The sequence below is a fragment of the Salmo salar genome, chromosome 20 (genome assembly GCF_965601325.2).
Source record: "Salmo salar chromosome 20, fSalSal1, whole genome shotgun sequence".
Lineage (NCBI taxonomy): Eukaryota > Metazoa > Chordata > Actinopteri > Salmoniformes > Salmonidae > Salmo > Salmo salar.
Window position 1 is genome coordinate 54482582 of NC_138310.1, and position 21568 is coordinate 54504149.

The following is a 21568-nucleotide window of genomic DNA, read 5'->3' on the forward strand; positions in this document are numbered from 1 at the left end:
CCAGGTCTGGGAGGAGATCCCTCAGGAGACCATCCGCCACCTCATCAGGAGCATGCCCAGGCATTGTAGGGAGGTCATACAGGCACGTGGAGGCCACACACACTACTGAGCCTCATTTTGACTTGTTTTAAGGACATTACATCCAAGTTGGATCAGCCTGTAGTGTGGTTTTCCACTTTAATTTTGAGTGTGACTCCAAATCCAGACCTCAATGGGTTGATAAATTGGATTTCCATTGATTATTTTTGTGTGATTTTGTTGTCAGCACATTCAACTATGTAAAGAAAAAGTATTTTATAAGATTATTTCTTTCATTCAGATCTAGGATGTGTTGTTTAAGTGTTCCCTTTATTTTTTTGAGCAGTATATTTTCCCTTTCTCTGAGCGAGACCTGCGCTTTTCCCGAGAGCTTTGCCGCCTTTTCCCCCCCATTAAAATTATATTCACCAAATTAAAATGTAGGCCTACATCACGTGTCTTGTTACATACTTAATTTGCAAACTTAAGTTATTGACTACAATCATTATCCTGCTGTTTTGATCGGAACTTGAGGCAAACACCCCTGCCCTGAGCCAGCCTGCTCTGATCTGACTTTCGGCCGCGACAACCATTTTGCTGTCAAATGAAAGCGTTATGAGTCTGTGTGGTCAAAACAGAGGTGGCCGTGGTTTTGAATCAGAATTCCCTTCTGCAGATGAACGAATGCGGTCTCATCTAAATTTGGTCTCGATTTGTTGTCTTAAATAAATGGACTGGTGGTCTTTAGCGATCCATATTAAACAGGTTTCCCAATCATACATAAAAAAGTTATTGACTTGCGAACTACAGATAAGAATTTTCAAGACGAAGACCAAAAGCACACTGGACAATGCAATGTGAAAAAACGACCGAAAATACAAGACAGGCTCAATTCATTTCCAAACAGGGATCCGTATGTAGACCTATAATTCCCCAATTTTCTGAAATTATTAAATTACATCGCATGACTTTTTCAGTCTGAAATGCACATTTAAAAATGCCAAGATATTACAGAAATTCCATGACTTGTCGGAACCCTGACTAAATTCAAAATAATAATGCTAACTACAACAAAATACAAGCCAATCATAATAACACTTAGGTTAGCTAGCCTAAGGCTCATTATCATCAACTTGTATACCTATTTGGTTGTAGGTATCATTATTATTCATTAACTCAGCATTCATTTAGAGATAAATTAATTAATTTAGACCCTATGGAAAGACCACACCTGTGAAGGACCATTTAAAAAAACAATAAACAGAACACGATGTGTCCTGCTTCATGTAACAAACCAGCTTTTATTTTGTTCAAAGCAATACTATTTCAAAGGAAGACTGTCTGAATTTCACTGTACATGGAATATTATTGGTTACAATGGTACACACACACACACACACACACACACACACACACACACACACACACACACAATAGACACACTTGGAACATTGTAATTGCATGATTTATTTGAGGCTCTGGCTCTTTGTAGAATTCCATTTGAGTTTAGATGTCGATCAATGTTTGAATATCTGCCTCCATAATTTCATCACATTTGTATTGTCATGCTCAGTATGCCAGTGAGTTGATCTGTTACAAAGAATGTGTATGTGTCTGCATGTATGTGTGCGTGTTTATGTGTTTGTGCGTGCCATATCCGTATGTCTTTGCACATGCATGTATGAATTTATGTGTGTGTGTGTGTGTATTCATGCATGTACTGTACGTGTGTGTTCATGTGTGTATGACTCTCCCCTCTACTCCTGTGTGAAGGGGTAGACCAGGTATCCACTGAACTTGTTGAACTCCTTGGTGTTGCCACACAGACTTCTGCCAGAGAGCAGCTCCACGTACACCTTGTCGCCCTGGCGCCGAGACACCAGCACCGACTGGGTGCCGCTGTCCTCCGTGTCCTCCCGGTTGTCCTCCCACACAGAGGCCACCACTTCGTTGTTCTTCATCAGCTGCACCTTGTGGTAGAGACGCTCGCAGTCCACGCCCACGTTGGAGAAGGAGTGGGGGGCGGTGAAGGTAACTGGATAGAGGACACACACAGGGAGATGTGAGTGTAGGTGTGTGTGAGTCTAGGTGTGTGTGGGGGTGAGTGCGAGTATGTGTGTTTTAGGTTGTGTTATGTTATTTATCCAGTAAGTATGTGGGGAAATGATGTGACAACGCAGTGTGGCGTCCTACCCAGAGCGTCATTGTATCCGTTGCCCTGGTTGAGAGAGATGAAGTAGTAGCGGATTGGCACGTTGCTGGTGAAGGGCCCGAAGCAGTCGCATCTAGGAGTCATCGCCACGGTAAACGTAATCTTATTGTTGCCTGAGTCACAGAAAGAGGGAAGGAAAACAGAAGAAGTTAGGAGCCTGTGACATGAACATTAGGGATATGTCAAGCTTTCTACCATGGTTCCTGACTTATTCTGACTAGGAAACAGACATATTTTCCAGTACCTGTGACTTCCTCGATGTCGTTGTCCAATCAGGTGAGCTGCTCCCATTTGTCCACCATGCGCGTGAAGGTGTGGTCCTCCAGCATACTCATCTCATTGGCCACACAGCAGCAGCCCGGCTGGCTCTTGAAGGCACACTCACAATCCCACTTCCCACAGGGCAGGGCCCCAGTCCAGCCTACTGGGGACAAGGGGGAGGAAGGTGGGAGGGGAGGTAGAGGGAGGATGGGCAGAGAGTAAGGGTCAAAAGTTGTCAAATGAGTCGAAGCAGGACCAGTAGTTTGACATTACGTTTGATTGTTAAGATATGTTTGGGGTGGATAACATACAAAAATAAAAGAGAAAAATTGAGGCGTCATGAGGTTTTCTGTTACCTGCTGCATCTCGCATCAGCTCTAAAGTCCCCATGCCCCCCCCCCCTCCCCCCACAGATCAGACACGGCAACTAACTTAATTCTCTGAAATACTTAAATAGTTACTGTTGGTCATACAGCATTTCTTGAAATTACAATGAAAAGAGACTTTGTTTAGCAGCATTGCACGGCTATGTTCTCTGCTAAGAACCAGCTGTATGTAACAGAATATCTTTGTAGTTCATGTTCTGGTCATGATGACTAACTTTCCCAGTCTACTCAACCAATTCCGAACTCTGAAGTTTATGGAGTATGCCTTGTCAAGATGGTGCTCTAAAGTTACATCAACTTCCTTAATTTCCATACTGGTTTAGTCAACCGCAAAATGGTTGACATTCATCGGTCATTACACCATCTTTGATCTATTTTTTTAAATTAATAGTTGATCTCAGTACCCAGATTTGATTTTCTGCGTATGAAGCCTTTTGCTAAAGCAGCCTACATCTATACTGAAACTTGTTTTTTTTAACAAATGGATTGGTTTCACATTTCAAATAACATATCATATTATTCTTGCTTATCCAAAGCTGTCTCTCATCAAAATAGACAATATAGAACTTCAGTATCATTAGCTTTATGTATATTCCATAATCATTGGATAGCTCCTATCTCACCAGACCTGAGAGCCTCCAGACAGTCTGAGTGTAAAGGGACCAAAGGCAGTAGGTACTTACTGTATTGCTGTAAGAAGCCCAAGTCTCGTTTCCTCGTTCTTACAGTAGGTGAGCAGACTTGGGAATCCTCCTAAGACTATGTTTGAGTTTAATGCAGGGGGGTGGTGCTGCCGCGCTATTGATTCGCAGTCTGAGGTCCCACTCCTCCGCAGGTGGATGAGGAAAGCTCCACGCCCATTCCCTGTACACAAACCCCAACCCCAAAAACACAGGCTGAGTGGAGTTCCTAACAGAGGGCACCTAGAACACATTCAATACCCTCCCATGTGACAAGTGAAAGATGATGTCATGTCAGTGTTTCTTCCTTGGGTGTGAAAGAGAAGCCAGCTCATCTTTGCTGTTGTGTGAAAATAGTAGGTTTTAATAGGACACCGGTGTCTGGTTACCCTAAAACTCCCAGTGGACACAACATTGTGTGCTAAACTTGAATAGATTGTTATGGAGGATTTCGAATGGAGTTTCCCAGAGATACGTGGGTTTATTGCTGTCTCATTGAGAGGAATGTTCAGTGGATCAGGAGACCCAGATATAAGAGAGAATGAGATATAGAGGGTCATCTGGTTCTCACACCTGGGAGTGGGCTGAGGTAGTGGGCTGAGGTAGTGGGCTGAGGTAGTGGGCTGAGGTAGTGGAGAGAGCTTCTGTTCTCCACTTAATGTTGACCACCATACACAGTATTGATTGTTGTTTTGTCGGCGTTGCTGACAGTCACATGTCCACTGTTGAGCAACCTGGTTATTTAGATGCTATGCATTTCCTTTGAGGGGAAATCAGAGAATGGAGGTCAAAGTATTGTGTTGGTTTATGTCATTAGATAACCTCATCCAACTGCGACTCTACAGAGAATAAACAGGGAGGTATACCCTCAAACTATTAAGTGTCAACTTAGTTTGAAAGTGTTTATGAATTTAAAAGCTCCAGTGTAGGTGATTATTTAAAAGTAGTTTGATATGAAAATGAAATGTATGTTTGACATAGGTTTGTAGAACCACAAAATAAGTATTTGTCTATGCAGGGTTGAGTACTGCAGCTGATGATAATTACTGATTACTTTTTTAAGTGCACATACATACAGTATATGTTTCTATAAATGTTGCATTGTATGTCTGTATGTTGAATTTGTATGCTATATGACACATACATAGAATGTGACATAAGAAAACCTGTAAAGATATTTATATGTCAGAGGCACGCCACTATTGTTTAGCCAAATACACATTGTGTTGTACTTGTGCGCCTCTATTGTCAGATTCATGCAAATTATATTCTAGTCCATATCAGACTCCTTCCTGGATGTTCTGTTACATTATCTCTGATTCACTGAGGTCACTGTCTCATGTGGAGTCTGATGGCAATAGCGATTGATACTGATACAGAGATAGATACAGAATTTGTATTTATTATGGATCCCTATTAGCTGGTGCCAAGGCAGCAGCTACTCTTGCTGGGGTCCAGCAAAATTAAAGCAGTTTTATACAACTTTAAAAACATTACAACACATTTCACAACACATTAAGTGTGTGCCCTCAGGCCACTACTCTACTACCACATATTTACAACACAAAATATATGTGTACGTGTGTTTTTTAAAACTTTTTTATTTAACCTGTATTTAACTAGGGAAGTCCGTTAAGAACAAATTCTTATTTACAATGACGGCCTACCCCGGCCAAACCAGAACCCGGACAACGCTGGGCCAATTGTGGGCCGCCCTATGGGACTCCCAATCAAGGCCAGTTGTGATGCGGCCTGGAATCGAACCAGGGTCTGTAGTGACACCTCTAGCACTGAGATGCAGTGCCTTAGAGTAAGTATGTGTAACGGCTGTCTGAGGAAGAAGTGGACCAAAATGCGGCGGAGTTAGGGTTCGTCATATTTAATTAAACGAACACTATGCAATTTACAAAACAATAAAACTGACAGCCAACACAGTCCTGTCAGGTGCAACCACAATGACAAGAACAATTACCCACGAAACACAAAGGAAACGTAGGCTTAACTTATGTGTGACTCCCAATCAACCACAACCCTCTACAGCTGTGCCTGATTGGAAGTCACACGGCCAAAATCAATGAAACAATAAAACACACACTCCCTTCTGCCACATCCTGACCCAACTACACCCTCTACTGGTCAGGCCGTGACAGTATGTTATCATATGTGTGCGTGTATGCGCATGTCTATGCCTGTGTGTGTTCGTCTCTTCACAGTCCCCACTATCCCATGAGGTGTCTTTTTTACCTCCTTTTTCGATCTTGTCTCATCGCTGCAAGTCCCAAACGGGTTCGAGAGGCAAAGGTCGAGTCATGCATCCTCTGAAACATGACCCGCCAAACCACGCTTCTTAATACATGCCCGCTTTACCCGGAAGCCAGCCGCATCAATGTGTCGGAGGAAACACTGTTCAACTGATGACGAGGTCAGCCTGCAGGCACCCAGCCCGCCACAAGGAGTTGCTAGAGCGCAATGAGCCAAATAAAGCCCCCCGGCCAAACCCTCTTCTAACCCGGACGATGCTGGGCCAATTGTGCCTATAGGACTCCGGATCACGGGCGGTTGTGATACAGCCAGGGATTGAACTCGGGTCTTTAGTGACACCTCTAGCAATGAGATGTAGTGCATTAGACTGCTGCGCCACTCGGGGAGCCGCATAAGGTGTATTATTATCTGTTTTTAAATCTGATTTTACTGCTTGCACGAGTTACTTGATGTGGAATAGAGTTCCATGTAGTCATGGCTCTATGTACTACTGTGGGCCTCCCATAGTCTGTTCTGGACTTGGGGACTGTGAAGAGACCTCTGGTGGCATGTCTTGTGGGGTATGCATGGGTGTCTGAGCTGTGTGCTAGTAGTGTGAACAGACATGCCACCAGAGACAATCAACATGTGAATACTTCTCACAAATACAAGTAGTGATGAATCTCTCTTCTACTTTGAGCCATAAGAGATTAACATGCATGTTATTAATGTTAGCTCTCCGTGTACATTTAAGGGCCAGTTATGCTGCCCAGTGGCGATTTTAGCATGTAAATCAGGGTGGGGCAAAAAAAAATTATGTTTTAGGTGCATGCCAGCAAAACCACAACACTAAACACTGTTACACCTGGCTATCAGCAGAGCCTTGTCTCGCAGCGAAACAGTTAATTCAGCCTCATTTGCTGCCTTTTAAAAAAACATAGCTGATATAGCTGACTTACTATTTCTGCTGACAATTGAGATGTACAAATTATGGCATAAGGGGACGACAAGTGGATACGAGGCAATCTGTAATTTCGATAAGACAATAATGAGTGAGCTAGGACCGACATAATCAATATAACTATTTGTTCAGTACTTTTGAAATGTACAGCGACAGAATTCAGAACATGGGTCATTCTTAAAGCATTCTCCCTGTAGGCCAAGTCAGAACCATAGGATTAAAAAAGGGGGCATATAAGCAGACAATGAAAGCTCGTACAATATTCGATGATGACCCCATGGCCGCAACACGCTCACATAACCGTGGTTACATACGTAACCTTCGTTATGTTTCACTATATTGGATCAGTCCAATATATTGGTATACCCGTACCAGATTTAGTCGGTGGTAGATGGACCTGGCCAGCCAGCGGCGAAGTCCCAGCGCGGGACTGAGACGCAGGGGCCGCCAATGTGTAAGGGGGGTCCTGGCACAGTCCCCAGAAGGGGAGGCGACGCCCAGGACCGCTGAACCAACCGCAGAGAGAGGTGCCACATTTACCCGATAGTACCTAGCAAAGGTGCAATAGGAAGCCCAGCTGGCCACAGCACAGATATCAGTGAGGGGCACTCATCTCAGTAGAGCCCAGGACGCAGCCACACCTCGTGTTGAATGTGCCACCACAGATCCCAGCACTGGCCTACCAGCCAGGCGGTATGCTATCGTAATCGTGTCCACGATCCAGTGAGAGAGCCTCTGCTTTGATAACCCAACCCCCAGGACTCAGTGGGAGCCCCCAGGACCGAGCCTGACCGACCCACTCGCGCATGGCCTCCAGGCATTCTGAGAACACCACACAAAACAGGCATCCACTAGGGCGTTCCACCGCCCTCTCCATGTGGCTGAAACCCAGGCAGTGCATACACGAGGTATGCAGATCCCCAGCGGGGATGCCACCATCACACCTGTCATAAAAGGAAGCCATGAGCTCAGCCAAGCCAACAAGGCCACGGAGCAGGGGTCCGACGCCCTGGGAGAGCTTATGTGGTGACCCGCCTGGAGGAATAGGAACCCGGTGAGGGATAAATTACCCAGTAACTCTGCCAAAAAATGGGGAAGACCCGTGTGGGAAAAACAGGCAGACATAAAAAACATCAAGCAGGTAAAGGATTTGATTTATTATTTTTACGCCAGCTGCAATATTACCTCGGGTTTAATATCAAAGCAGTAAAAACAGCAACGTATGATGGAGTAACTCTGTTAAGTGAGAAAACCACTCTGGAAAAGGGCGGAACAGCTCCTCCGGATGTGAGCATGAAAAAGATTTTAAATTCACTGTCTAGTGATATGAAGAACCAGAGAAGTGTAAGCAAGAGATAATAAAGAAATATTCCATCATTGTTGACAAAGATGGAATATGGAGTCTGTCTGATGAACAAAAAGCTTGGGGGAAAATACAGAGAATGTCTAACTCATTGACAAAAACAAGATGGTCTTTAACGGTATTAGCCAAAATAAGAAAAAGGATGAGAAGTTCTGTCTTGATAACCGTGATAGGACATTGCAGAGAGATAAAGATAGTTTGAGGGCTCTTGGTGAACAGATAAAAACATTTAAAAGAAGAAATTCAACAATTGCAGGCAAGGGTCGTAACAACAGACTTGGGCCCCAACATGTGGACCCTCAATCTACCCTCAGGCTGAGTTGCGCAAGGATGGTCGGGTTTCAAGCGTCTGGTTCGCATTGCCTGGCTTTGAGTCAATAGACTCTGACAGCGGTGACAAACGATGTCTTGACTTAGGCCAACCAGAACACAGGCTGTAAAAGGAAGTAAAGACAAACCCCCAGTGGCAGTAATCACATATAAATCAGCATCTCCAAATGTGTCCAAAAACCGAAAGAACCCTTTGTTGAATTTGAAGAAAGGTTTAGAGCAGAAGTGGTTGGACACAGTGAGTTACCCAACATGGAATATGAAGATGCACTCACGTCCTCCAAAAATGGGTCATTCACCCATCAGTTGATGCAACCCATACATGATGATTTGCGAAAAACTTTTGTTTCCACAACTACTGATTTGGAGAGACAAAACTACGGCGACATCATCGACAGGTTGTCACGACTGGACAAGGACATCAATCAACATAATAAACCTGCTGTCATCAGAGTTGTGCAGGTTCCAAGTGGAACCAACAGCATTTTTAGTTCAGCAGAAGAGAAACCTGGTGTATGTCATTATTGCGGGATTTCTGTTTTTATGAGGAATGGCCAGGAAAGCAGGGTCCGTCTAAGGGAAAATGGAAACAGGTCAACAGCCCCAATGACACACTACTGATGCAGAAATATAAGGAGCTCTCTCTGGCTCAGCAGCAGAGTTTGCTGGATGCTGTGGGGGGAAACTAATAGACCTCCTTCTTACGTCCCATCTCAGCTGGTGTACATATGAAATCGGATGGAATATATGTGAACATGATGGTTAACAACGTTGCAATAGATTTTTTAGTAGGGTAGGTAGCAACACATCTGCCACGCTGATCCTCAACACTGGAGCCCCCCAGGGGTGCGTGCTCAGTCCCCTCCTGTACTCCCTGTTTACCCACGACTGCATGGCCAGGCACGACTCCAACACCATCATTAAGTTTGCAGACGACACAACAGTGGTAGGCCTGATCACCGACAATGACGAGACAGCCTATAGGGAGGAGGTCAGAGACCTGGCCTGGTGGTGCCAGAATAACAACCTATCCCTCAACGTAACCGAGACTAAGGAGATGATTGTGGACTACAGGAAAAGGAGGACCGAGCACGCCCCCATTCTCATCGACGGGGCTGTAGTGGAGCAGTTTGAAAGCTTCAAGTTCCTTGGTGTCCACATCACCAACAAACTAGAATGGTCCAAACACACCAAGACAGTCGTGAAGAGGGCATGACAAAGCCTATTCCCCCTCAGGAAACTAAAAATATTTGGCATGGGTCCTGAGATCCTCAAAAGGTTCTACAGCTGCAACATCGAGAGCATCCTGACTGGTTGCATCACTGCCTGGTACGGCAATTACTCGGCCTCCGACCACAAGGCACTACAGAGGGTAGTGCGTACAGCCCAGTACATCACTGGGGCTAAACTGCCTGCCATCCAGGACCTCTACACCAGGCGGTATCAGAAGAAGGCCCTAAAAATTGTCAAAGACCCCAGCCACCCCAGTCATAGACTGTTCTCTCTACTACCGCATGGCAAGCGGTACCGGAGTGCCAAGTCTAGGACAAAAAGGCTTCTCAACAGTTTTTACCCCCAAGCCATAAGACTCCTGAACAGGTAGTCAAATGGCTACCCGGACTATTTGCATTGTGTGCCCCCCCCCCCCCCCAAACCCTCTTTTACGCTGCTTCTACTCTCTGTTTATCATATATGCATAGTCACTTTAACCATATCTACATGTACATACTACCTCAATCAGCCCGACTAACCGGTGCCTGTATGCAGCCACGCTACTGTTATAGCCTCGCTACTGTATATAGCCTCGCTACTGTTATTTTTCATTGTCTTTTTACTGTTGTTTTTAATTCTTTACTTACCTATTGTTCACATAATACCTTTTTTGCACTATTGGTTAGAGCCTGTAAGTAAGCATTTCACTGTAAGGTGAAATGCTTACTTATATTTAACACCTTACTTACATTTAACACCTGTTGTATTCGGCGCACGTGACAAATACATTTTGATTTGATTTGAGATTCGGGTGCTGAAGTCACTGTATTGATCATATCTTACGCAAAACATATGTCCTGAGTACACGGGCAAGAAGATAAGAGCAACAGGAGTGGGAGGGGGAGACAAATATGAAACAGACCAAACCAGGCTGGGCAGTTACTACAATGGACAATGTGAGTAGTACCAGGCACGTAGATTTTTAGAAAAGCAGACGTTCACTTTATGAGTGACACAATGCTTAATTATTGCATACAACTCTCTAATGCAGTAGGGGAATCAGACAGACAAGTAAATAAGGCGTGGGGAATAACTCCCGAGGGGGGACATGACGTAGTACCTGGACAGTGGGTGATGGTAAGAGAATATGTAACAGAGTTTTGCTCATAACGAGGTTAGCAGTGAAAGTCCAGGGAAAATCACGATGGATACATGTCACTCATTGCAAGGTTGTCCATTTAGGGAGTCGGCCCGAGAATTGAACCCTGTGGCACCCCCATAGAGACTGCCAGAGGTCCGGACAACAGGCCCTCCGATTTGACACACTGAACTCTATCAGAGAAGTAGTTGGTGAACCAGGCGAGGCAATCATTTGAGAAACCAAGGCTGTTGAGTCTGTCAATAAGAATGTGGTGATTGACAGAGTCGAAAGCCTTGGCCAGGTCGATGAATACGGCTGCACAGTAATGTCTCTTATCGATGGCGGTTATGATATCGTTTAGGACCTTGAGCGTGGCTGAGGTGCACCCATGACCAGCTCTGAAACCAGATTGCATAGTGGAGAAGGTACGGTGGGATTCGAAATGGTCGGTAATCTGTCCAACACCTCAGGGGAGATGGAGAATTGTTTCGAATAAATAATGTTAAACAGCATCCGAATGTTTAAAAAAATCATGTCTGTCCTTTATAAAGCCGGTTTGTTCCTGTGATATGAGTCCTGGTAAGACTACTTCCAGACGCCTCGCTATCACCTTCGCCAGCACCTTTACATCCACATTAACCTCTCTGGGCTAGGTGGGACGTTTGCGTCCCACCCTAGTCAACAGCCAGTGGAATCACGTGGCGCGAAATACAAATACCTCAAAAATGCTATAACTTCAATTTCTCAAACATATGACTATTTTACACCACTTTAAAGAGAAGACTCTCGTTAATCGAACCACATTTTCCGATTTCAAAAAGGCTTTACAGCGAAAGGAAAACATTAGATTATGTCAGGAGAGTACCCTGCCAAAAATAATCACACAGCCATTTTCAAAGCAAGCATATATGTCACAAAAACCAAAACCACAGCTAAATGCAGCACTAACCTTTGATCTTCATCAGATGACACTCCTAGGACATTATGTTATACAATACATGCATGTTTTGTTCAATCAAGTTCATATTTATATCAAAAACCAGCTTTTTACATTAGCATGTGATGTTCAGAACTAGCATACCCACCGAAAACTTCCGGTGAATTTACTAAATTACTCATGATAAACGTTGACAAAATACATAACAATTATTTTAAGAATTATAGATACAGAACTCTTTTATGCAAACGCTATGTCAGACTTTAAAATAGATTTTCGGCGAAAGCACATTTTGCAATATTCTGTGTACATAGCTCGGCCATTACAGGCTAGCTAATTTGACACCCACCAAGTTTGGGGCTCACTAAACTCAGAATTACTATTAGAAAAATTGGATTACCTTTGCTGTTCTTCGTCAGAATGCACTCCCAGGACTTCTACTTCAACAACAAATGTTGTTTTGGTTCCAAATAATCCATAGTTATATCCAAATACCTTGTTCACGCATTCAGGTCACTATCCGAAGGGTAACGCGCGAGCGCATTTCGTGACAAAACATTTCAAAATATTCCATTACCGTACTTAGAAGCATGTCAAACGCTGTTTAAAATCAATTTTTATGCTATTTTTCTCGTAAAATAGCGATAATATTCCAACCGGGCAACGTTGTATTCATTCAAAGACTGAAAGAAAAAAATGGAGAAGTCTCGTGACCGCGCATCTCAGTCTCACTGTCCCCAGGCTGACCACTTACAAACTCTGCTCCTATACTTTGCCCAGATACAGCAGACACCCCATTCCACTTTCTGGCGGCTTTAGAGAGCCAATGGAAGCCTTAGAAAGTGTCACGTTACAGCACAGATGCTGTATTTTCGATAGAGATGCAACAGAAGGACAACAAATTGTCATACAGGGCAATTCCTGTATGGAATCTTCTCAGGTTTTGGCCTGCTATATGAGTTCTGTTATACTCACAGACACCATTCAAACAGTTTTAGAAACTTTAGAGTGTTTTCTATCCAAATCTACTAATTATATGCATATTCTCGTTTCTGGGCAAGAGTAGTAACCAGTTTAAATCGGGTACGTTTTCTATCCGGCTGTGAAAAATACTGCCCCCTAGCCCCAACAGGTTAAGGAGACTTAGGGGCCTAAATGAAGAACAAGAAGTGGGGTCTTTCCCCTTCTTAAGGAGAAGCGCTATTGAAGCCTGTGTTAGGGTAAGTGGCAACGGGCCACGTTCAAGTGACTCATTATACATAGATAAATGTAAAGAGGCCAACTTGGTATAGAATTTCTTAAAGAATTCAGTTGGAAACCCATCAGGCCCTGGAGCCTTGCTGCTCTGCATTGACTTGATAGACTGAATAACTTCTTCAAGGCTGAGAGGAGAATCAAGGTCATTTGCAGTTTCAACTGTGGGAGTCTCCAGTTCACCCCAAAATGTAGTCATATTGGCAATATCTGATGGAAATTCAGACGTATACAGGGAGGAATAGAAAGTTTTGAAGGTTGATCCCCGTCATTGATCCCCATAGGGTCAGAAATCAAGCTATGAGAGGAATCTTTAATTTGGGGAATCAGATGGGTAGCAGCACTGCATTTTAATTGATGTGCGAGCAGGCAACTTGCCCTGTCGCGATGTTCGTAGTAGGTTCCATGTGAATGCAATAGTAACCGTTCTGCATCTGTAGTGGACAAGCTCTGGGGATGGCGTCAGGGCATATTGATGGTCTAAGTCAAGGATGGCTTTAGTGAGTTCTTCTAGTTTAGCATTCCGAGTTTTGTTTAAATGAGAAGAATAAGAAAACATTTATCTTCTAAGATAGGCCTTAAGTGATTCCCATAAGAGAGAATGAGAGGTTGAGCTTGTCTGATTTGAAAAAATACAATTATCAACAGATGTGTAGATAACATTACAGAAGTCTGCATCAGACAGGAGAAGAGAATCTCCAGAGAGGAGTACAAGTTTGTCCTGATAGGACTGTGTTTATTTTACCAGGTAAGTTGACTGAGAACACATTCCCATTTACAGCAACAACCTGGGGAATAGTTACAGGGGAGAGGATGAATGAGCTAATTGTAAGCTGGGGATGACTAGGGGACCATGATGGTATGAGGTACAGCTTGGGAATTTAGCCAGGACACCAGGGTTAACACCCCTACTCTTATGATAAGTGCCATGGGATCTTTAATGATCTCAGGACACCCATTTAACATCCCTCTACACAGGGCAGTGTTCCCAATCACTACCCTGGGGCATTGGGATATTTTTTTAGACCAGAGGAAAGACGGCCTCCTACTGGCCCTCCAACAGCATCTGGTCTCCCATCCAGGGACTGACCAGGACCAACCCTGCTTAGCTTCAGAAACAAGCCAGCAGTGGGATGCAGGGTGGTATGCTGAGGGCTAAAGGTCCATGGTCAGAAATTACAATGGGTAAATATTCAGAAGAGGGTGACATTTGGAAGTAACATGATCAATAAAGAAATAGTCAATACGAGAACAATAATGGTGTACATGTGAAAAGAAAGAATACTCTCTTGCCTGGGGATTCTGAAATCTCCAGGGATCTGTACACCCATTCTGAACCATAAAATCATAGTTCTGGGGTTGGAGCGGTCAAAAGCCGGGCTGATAGCACAATTCAGATCCCTGCCAAATATCAGAAGATGGGTGTTCAGAGAAGGGATTTTCCCCCGCAACCCATTTACAAATTCAACATCATCAAAATCGGGAGGATATACATTGACCAATACCACAGGTGTGTGCCAAATTGTGCCAATTATGATTAAATATCTCCCATTACTGTCTGAAATATCATTAGTAGTTGAGAAATGTATTATTTTAGTAACCACAATTGCAACCCCTCTGGCTTCGGAGTTAAAATCTGAATAGAAAACCTGACTAAACCTGGAGTTTTGTAGCCTTGAGTGATCTTAAATGCGTAAATGGGTCTCTTGTAAAAATAGCACATCTGCTTTTAGCTTTTTCAAATGAGAGAAGACCCTAGACCTCTTGACAGGATTGTTCATTGTCTTAGTATTCCAAGATAAAAACTTTATAGGATTAGGCCTACCTATAGTACTATTATTAGCGTTGTTTGCCATCTAAAATATTGAAATGAAAAAGGTGTGAAAACAGACCAAGCATTTGCAAAGAAAACCGAGAAAACTGATGAAAATAGCAAATAAAAAAACAAAAATGTTAAAATAGGACCGGAAATGGTCACTCTCACTCCCCTCCACTCATGCTCCCACCCAAACCCAAAGTCTCCTTCCCCAGCGAATGGAGACAGCAGGTTGAAGTTTGCGCAGCTTCGGTGCATATAAACAGAAAACCTTCCTATCCTAACACGGAGAGTCTCGATAGCACCAGTCGTGAAATACATTTGAAAAGGCATTCACAAAATGATAAAGTAGGTCAACAGATAACCAAAACAAACACCCCATAACAGAGAAATGGAACTGTCCTGACTCAGGGAGTCTTCAATCAGTGCAACACGTACAATGTGTTATAGACCTATATCCATCCTGCCCTGCCTTTCTAAAGTCTTTGAAAGCCAAGTTAATAAACAGATCACTGACCATTTCGAATCCCACCGTACCTTCTCCGCTGTGCAATCTGGTTTCCGAGCTGGTCATGGGTGCACCTCAGCCACGCTCAAGGTACTAAACGATATCATAACCGCCATCGATAAAAAAACAGTACTGTGCAGCCGTCTTCATCGACCTGGCCAAGGCTTTCGACTCTGTCAATCACCACATTCTTATCGGCAGACTCAATAGCCTTGGTTTCTCAAATGACTGCCTCGCCTTGTTCACCAACTACTTCGCAGACAGAGTTCAGTGTGTCAAATCGGAGGGCCTGTTGTCCGGACCTCTGGCAGTCTCTATGGGGGTACCACAGGGTTCAATTCTCGTGCCGACTCTTTTCTCTGTATATATATCAACGATGTCGCTCTTGCTGCGGGTGATTCCCTGATCCACATCTACGCAGACGACACCATTCTGTATACATCTGGCCCTTCTTTGGACACTGTGTTAACTAACCTCCAAATGAGCTTCAATGCCATACAACACTCCTTCCGTGGCCTCCAACTGCTCTTAAACGCTAGCAAAACCAAATGCATGCTTTTCAACCATTCACTGCCCGCACCCGCCCGCCCAACTAGCATCACTACTCTGGACGGTTCTGACCTAGAATACGTGGACAACTACAAATACCTAGGTGTCTGGCTAGACTGTAAACTCTCCTTCCAGACTCACATCAAACATCTCCAATCCAAAATCAAATCTAGAATAGGCTTTCTATTTCGCAACAAAGCCTCCTTCACTCATGTCGCCAAACTTACCCTAGTAAAACTGACTATCCTACCGATCCTCGACTTTGGCGATGTCATCTACAAAATAGCTTCCAATACTCTACTCAGCAAATTAGATGTAGTCTATCACAGTGCCATCCGTTTTGTTACCAAAGCACCTTATACCACCCAGCACTGCGACCTGTATGCTCCAGTCGGCTGGCCCTCGCTACATATTCGTCGCCAGACCCACTGGCTCCAGGTCATCTATAAGTCTATGCTAGGTAAAGCTCCGCCTTATCTCAACTCACTGTTCACGATAACAACACCAAACAGTAGCACGCGCTCCAGCAGGTATATCTCACTGGTCATCCCCAAAGCCAACACCTCTTTTGGCCGCCTTTCCTTCTAGTTCTCTGCTGCCAGTGACTGGAACGAATTGCAAAAATCACTGAAGCTGGAGACTTACATTTCCCTCACTAACTTTAAACATCAGCTATCTGAGCAGCTAACCGATCGCTGCAGCTGTACATAGTCCATCTGTAAATTGCCCACCCAATCTACCTACCTCATCCCCATATTGTTTTTATTTACTTTGCTGCTCTTTTGAACACCAGTATCACTACTTACACACCATCATCTGCTCATAATCATCTGCTCATCTATCACTCCAGTGTTAATCTGCTAAATTGTAATTACTTTGCTACTATGGCCTATTTATTGCCTTACCTCCTCATGCCATTTGCACACACTGTATATAGACTTTCTTTTTTTCTATTGTGTTATTGACTGTACGCTTGTTTATTCCATGTGTAACTCTGTGTTGTTGTTTCTGTCGCACTGCTTTGCTTTATCTTGGCCAGGTCGCAGGTTGGCGCAGGCGGCCAGGGTGACACTGGGGGCGCCTGAGTCGCTGTACACGGTCAGGGCCAGGCTGTAGACACCAGAGCGGGGCGCGGTGAAGATGCCGGTGCGGTTGTTATAGCCCTCGCCCAGGTTGATGAAGACGTGCTGGTAAACAATGGTCTTAGCTTCACGGAAGGGGCCCTCGCAACGTCGTGCGTTAGTCAGGGCCACGGAGAAGGCACTGCGGCTAGCTGCAGATGGAAAGAGAGAGAGAGAGAGAGAGAGAAAGATAAAGAAATGAATAAACAATTAGACAAAATAACAGCAAGTCAAATGGTTTCCAGTCAGAATGTAACACATTGGCCAGTGTTGAGGTGGTAATGGAGATGGTGGTTGATAGTGGTTGCGGTCAGGTGGTCTCACCGCGGACGTTGTTGACCACGACCTTTGCCTTCTCCAGGCCCCTCTGCAGCTCATTCAGACTCATGTTGAAGAACCGCTCCATCCTCCACATCTGCATCAGGCAGCAGCCGCAGGAGGCCTGGTCCGGAAGACACACTGTGTGAACACGGACACACAGATGGACAGACACACAGACAGGACGAAGGATTAGACAGTGGTTTTCAACACTCCTCGCTGTTTGCCATCCTCAATGTGTTCAGTGTGTATCACTTTCTCCCCTTCCCACTCTCTCTCTCTCTGTCTCTTACAGTTCTCTGTTTTGGTGTCCTTTGTTGACTCTCCAGGGCTATTCCAGCTGTATTCATTGGCCAGATTGGCCCCCAGCAACCACAGCAGTACGATAGCTGTAGGAGAAGAGAGCATTTTAGTTGATGGAGAGTGATGGAGAGAGTAAGCACACAGTTACACCACAGTATGCATTCTTCCATATACTGTACACACACCTGCCGCGACACACCATCTTAGACAAATGGTCCGTGCAGAGAGAATCAACACCACTCACAACTGAACAGACTATTTGAATAGGGAAAGTATAAACATAAGAGCCATGGAATAGTCGTTGTAACTTGAATCTCTCATAGACTACCTGATCTAGCAGCATGTTCCAGTGATATTTTAAATTGTTTCACCTCACAAAAAGCAGCAGGACTGCTGCCCTCCAGGACAGGATTGGTGCACTCCCTTGGCTACAGTTGGCACTATGCATGACAATGCCCCTGTGTAAAAGCTTAACTCCTCTGTCCTCATTCAACCACTCTGGAGCCTAAATCTGCAGTATGCTTTCCTGTCATATAGGAAACCATAGACGCCCACCTCTCATTTTGCAGCTTGGAGATGGCAATCGATGTTCACAGATAGCGGGATGGGATGGCTAGACTGTCACCAGGAGAGGAGCTCGGCCTATAAACTCTGAGTTAACCCCACCTCCCACTGTCTGTCCTCTGTGGGCTGGGCAGTGGCAGGCTTTGTGTCCTGCATATGTGACCCAGGTATTGTCTGTCACCCGGACCATGGAGTTGCCATTGAACTGCAACGACACTTTACCTGTGTTTTCAGGGGTCAGACAGCTCCCACCTGCTCATTGTGTATTTTAATGGGAGATGGAGAGAGTGTCAGGTAGTCGGCAGGGGACCCTTTCCTGATGCAACGGGTGATAGGCGTTTGTGTTGGATTTGCTTGGTGGGTGTGCTGATCAGCGAGAGTTGAAAAACAGTGAACTCATTCCCAGCAGAGCATGTTGGGAGGGGAGCGCAGAGGGCAGGGGGAGTAGGTTGTCAGGGAGTTTGGTGTTATGGTACACTATATATACAAAAGTATGTGGACACCTCTTCAAAATAGTGGATTCGGCTATTTCAGCGACACCCGTTGCTGACAGGTGTACAAAATCGAGCACACAGCCATGCAATCTCCATAGACAAACATTGGCAGTAGAATGGTCTTACTGAAGAGCTCAGTGACTTTCAACGTGGCACCATCATAGGATTCCACCTTTCCAACAAGTCAGTTTGTAAAAGTTCTGCCCTGCTAGAGCTGCCCCGGTCAACTGTAAGTGCTGTTATTGTGAAGTGGAAACATCTAGGAGCAACAACGGCTCAGCCACAAAGTGGTAGCCCAAACAAGATCATAGAATGGGACCGCCGAGTGCTGAAGCGCGTAAAAATAGTCTGTCCTTGGTTGCAACACTCACTACCGAGTTCCAAACCGCCTCTGGAAGCAAAGTCAGCACAATAACTATTTGTTGGGAGCTTCATGAAATGGGTTTCCATGGCAGAGCAGTTGCACACAAGCCTAAGATCACCATGTGCAATGCCAATCGTCTGCTGGAGTGGTGTAAAGCTCTCCTCCATTGGATTCTGGAGTGGTGGAAACGTTCTCTGGAGTGATATATCACGCTTCACCATCTGGCAGTCCGACGGACAAATCTGGGTTTGGCGGATGCCAGGAGAACGCTACCTGCCCCAATGCATAGTGCCAACTGTAAAGTTTGGTGGAAGAGGAATAATGGTCTGGGGCTGTTTTTCATGGTTAGGGCTAGGCCCCTTAGTTCCAGTGAAGGGACATCTTAACACTATAGCATACAGTGACATTCTAGATGATTCTGTGCTTCCAACTTTGTGGCAACAGTTTGGGGAAGGCCCTTTCCTGTTTCAACATGACAATGCCCCTGTGCACAAAGCGAAGTCCATACAGAAATGGTTTGTCGAGATCGCTGTGGAAGAACTTGACTGGCTTGCACAGAGCCCTGACCTAGCCCAACTTGTCACGTCCTGACCAGCAGATGGAGCTAGTGTTTTAGTTTTGGTCAGGACGTGGCATGTTTGTGTTTGTTAAATGTTGGGTTGATGATTGGGACTTCCAATTGAAGGCAGGTGTGTATAGTTGCCTTTGATTGAAAGTCCTATATAGGTGTGTTTGTTTGTCTTTGGGGTTGTGGGGAATTGTTCTGTGTTGAGCCTATGCTTTGCCAGACTGTTTGTTGGTTGTTCGTTCATTCTCATGGTTTGTTATTTTGGCATTCATTTTGATAGTGAATAAAAGTCAAGATGAGCCTGCACATACCTGCTGCGTTTTGGTCCTCTTCTCTCCAGTACGACATTTTTAAGGATGAGTACAACTATTTTTATGACAGAATTCCCCACCAACAAAGGACCAAGCAGCGGAGGAAGGCTGGCGAGGTAAGGGAGACCGAGAGGCACCCCCAAGAATTTTTTTAGGGGGGGGCACAAGGGCTGTTTGACGGGGCAAGAGCTGCCCGCCAGTCAGTCGCCAGAGCTGCCCGCCAGTCAACAGTCGCCATCAGAGCTGCCCGCCAGTCAACAGTCGTCATCAGAGCTGCCCGCCAGTCAACAGTCGTCATCAGAGCTGCCCGCCAGTCAACAGTCGTCATCAGAGCTGCCCGCCAGTCAACAGTCGTCATCAGAGCTGCCCGCCAGTCAACAGTCGTCATCAGAGCTGCCCGCCAGTCAACAGTCGTCAGAGCTGCCCGCCAGTCAACAGTCGTCAGAGCTGCCCGCCAGTCAACAGTCGTCAGAGCTGCCCGCCAGTCAACAGTCGTCAGAGCTGCCCGCCAGTCAACAGTCGCCAGAGAGGCCAGACTGCGCTGAACTGCCGGAGTGGCCAGACTGCGCTGAACTGCCGGAGTGGCCAGACTGCGCTGAACTGCCGGAGTGGCCAGACTGCGCTGAACTGCCGAAGTGGCCAGACTGCGCTGAACTGCCGGAGTGGCCAGACTGCGCTGAACTGCCGGAGTGGCCAGACTGCCCTGACCTGCCGGAGTGGCCAGACTGCCCTGACCTGCCGGAGTGGCCAGACTGCCCCGACTGTCCCGAGTTGCCAGACTGCCCCGACTGTCCCGAGTTGCCAGACTGCCCCGACTGTCCCGAGTTGCCAGACTGCCCCGACTGTCCCCAGCTGCCAGATTGTCCCGAGTTGCCAGATTGCCCCGAGTTGCCAGACTGCCCCGAGTTGCCAGACTGCCCCGACTGTCCCGAGTTGCCAGACTGCCCCGACAGCCTGGAACGGCCTGCACCTGAGCCACCTCCAGGATAGGTGGGTTGGGGAGGGAGGGTGTAGCACAGTGCCGTCGTTGACGGCAGCCACCCTCCCTTCCCTCCCTTTAGGTTTAGGGGTTATTGTTTGTTGGGGTATTGGGGATTTTCTTGTTTTTCTTTTTTAGGTGCATTCCGGGGTCTGCACCTTGAGGGGGGGGGTACTGTCACGTCCTGACCAGCAGATGGAGCTAGTGTTTTAGTTTTGGTCAGGACGTGGCATGTTTGTGTTTGTTAAATGTTGGGTTGATGATTGGGACTTCCAATTGAAGGCAGGTGTGTATAGTTGCCTTTGATTGGAAGTCCTATATAGGTGTGTGTGTTTGTCTTTGGGGTTGTGGGGAATTGTTCTGTGTTGAGCCTATGCTTTGCCAGACTGTTTGTTGGTTGTTCGGTCATTCTCATGGTTTGTTATTTTGGCATTCATTTTGATAGTGAATAAAAGTCAAGATGAGCCTGCACATACCTGCTGTGTTTTGGTCCTCTTCTCTCCAGTACGACATTTTTAAGGATGAGTACAACTATTTTTATGACACAACTTCAGTGTCCTACCTCACTAATGCTCATGGAAATGGAAACAAGTCCCCGCAACGTTGTTCCAACATCTAGTGGAAAGCCTTCCCAGAAGAATGGAGGCTGTTTTAGCAGCAAGGGGGGGGGAGACCAA

At 45.5% G+C, this 21568-nt stretch overlaps 1 protein-coding gene across 1 annotated transcript; it reads right to left on the reverse strand.

Annotated features, from left to right (window-relative positions):
• Positions 1-1262: 1262 nt before the first annotated feature.
• Positions 1263-3807, reverse strand: LOC106580900 (complement C1q-like protein 4). Its single transcript, XM_014162432.3, has 4 exons — positions 3561-3807; positions 2475-2654; positions 2212-2343; positions 1263-2053 (listed from the first exon to the last, which is right to left on the reverse strand). Exons 3-4 carry the CDS (start codon positions 2312-2314, stop codon positions 1776-1778), a joined length of 381 nt encoding a protein of 126 aa, XP_014017907.1. The 5' UTR covers positions 2315-2343; positions 2475-2654; positions 3561-3807; the 3' UTR covers positions 1263-1775.
• Between the last annotated feature and the right edge of the window lie 17761 nt (positions 3808-21568).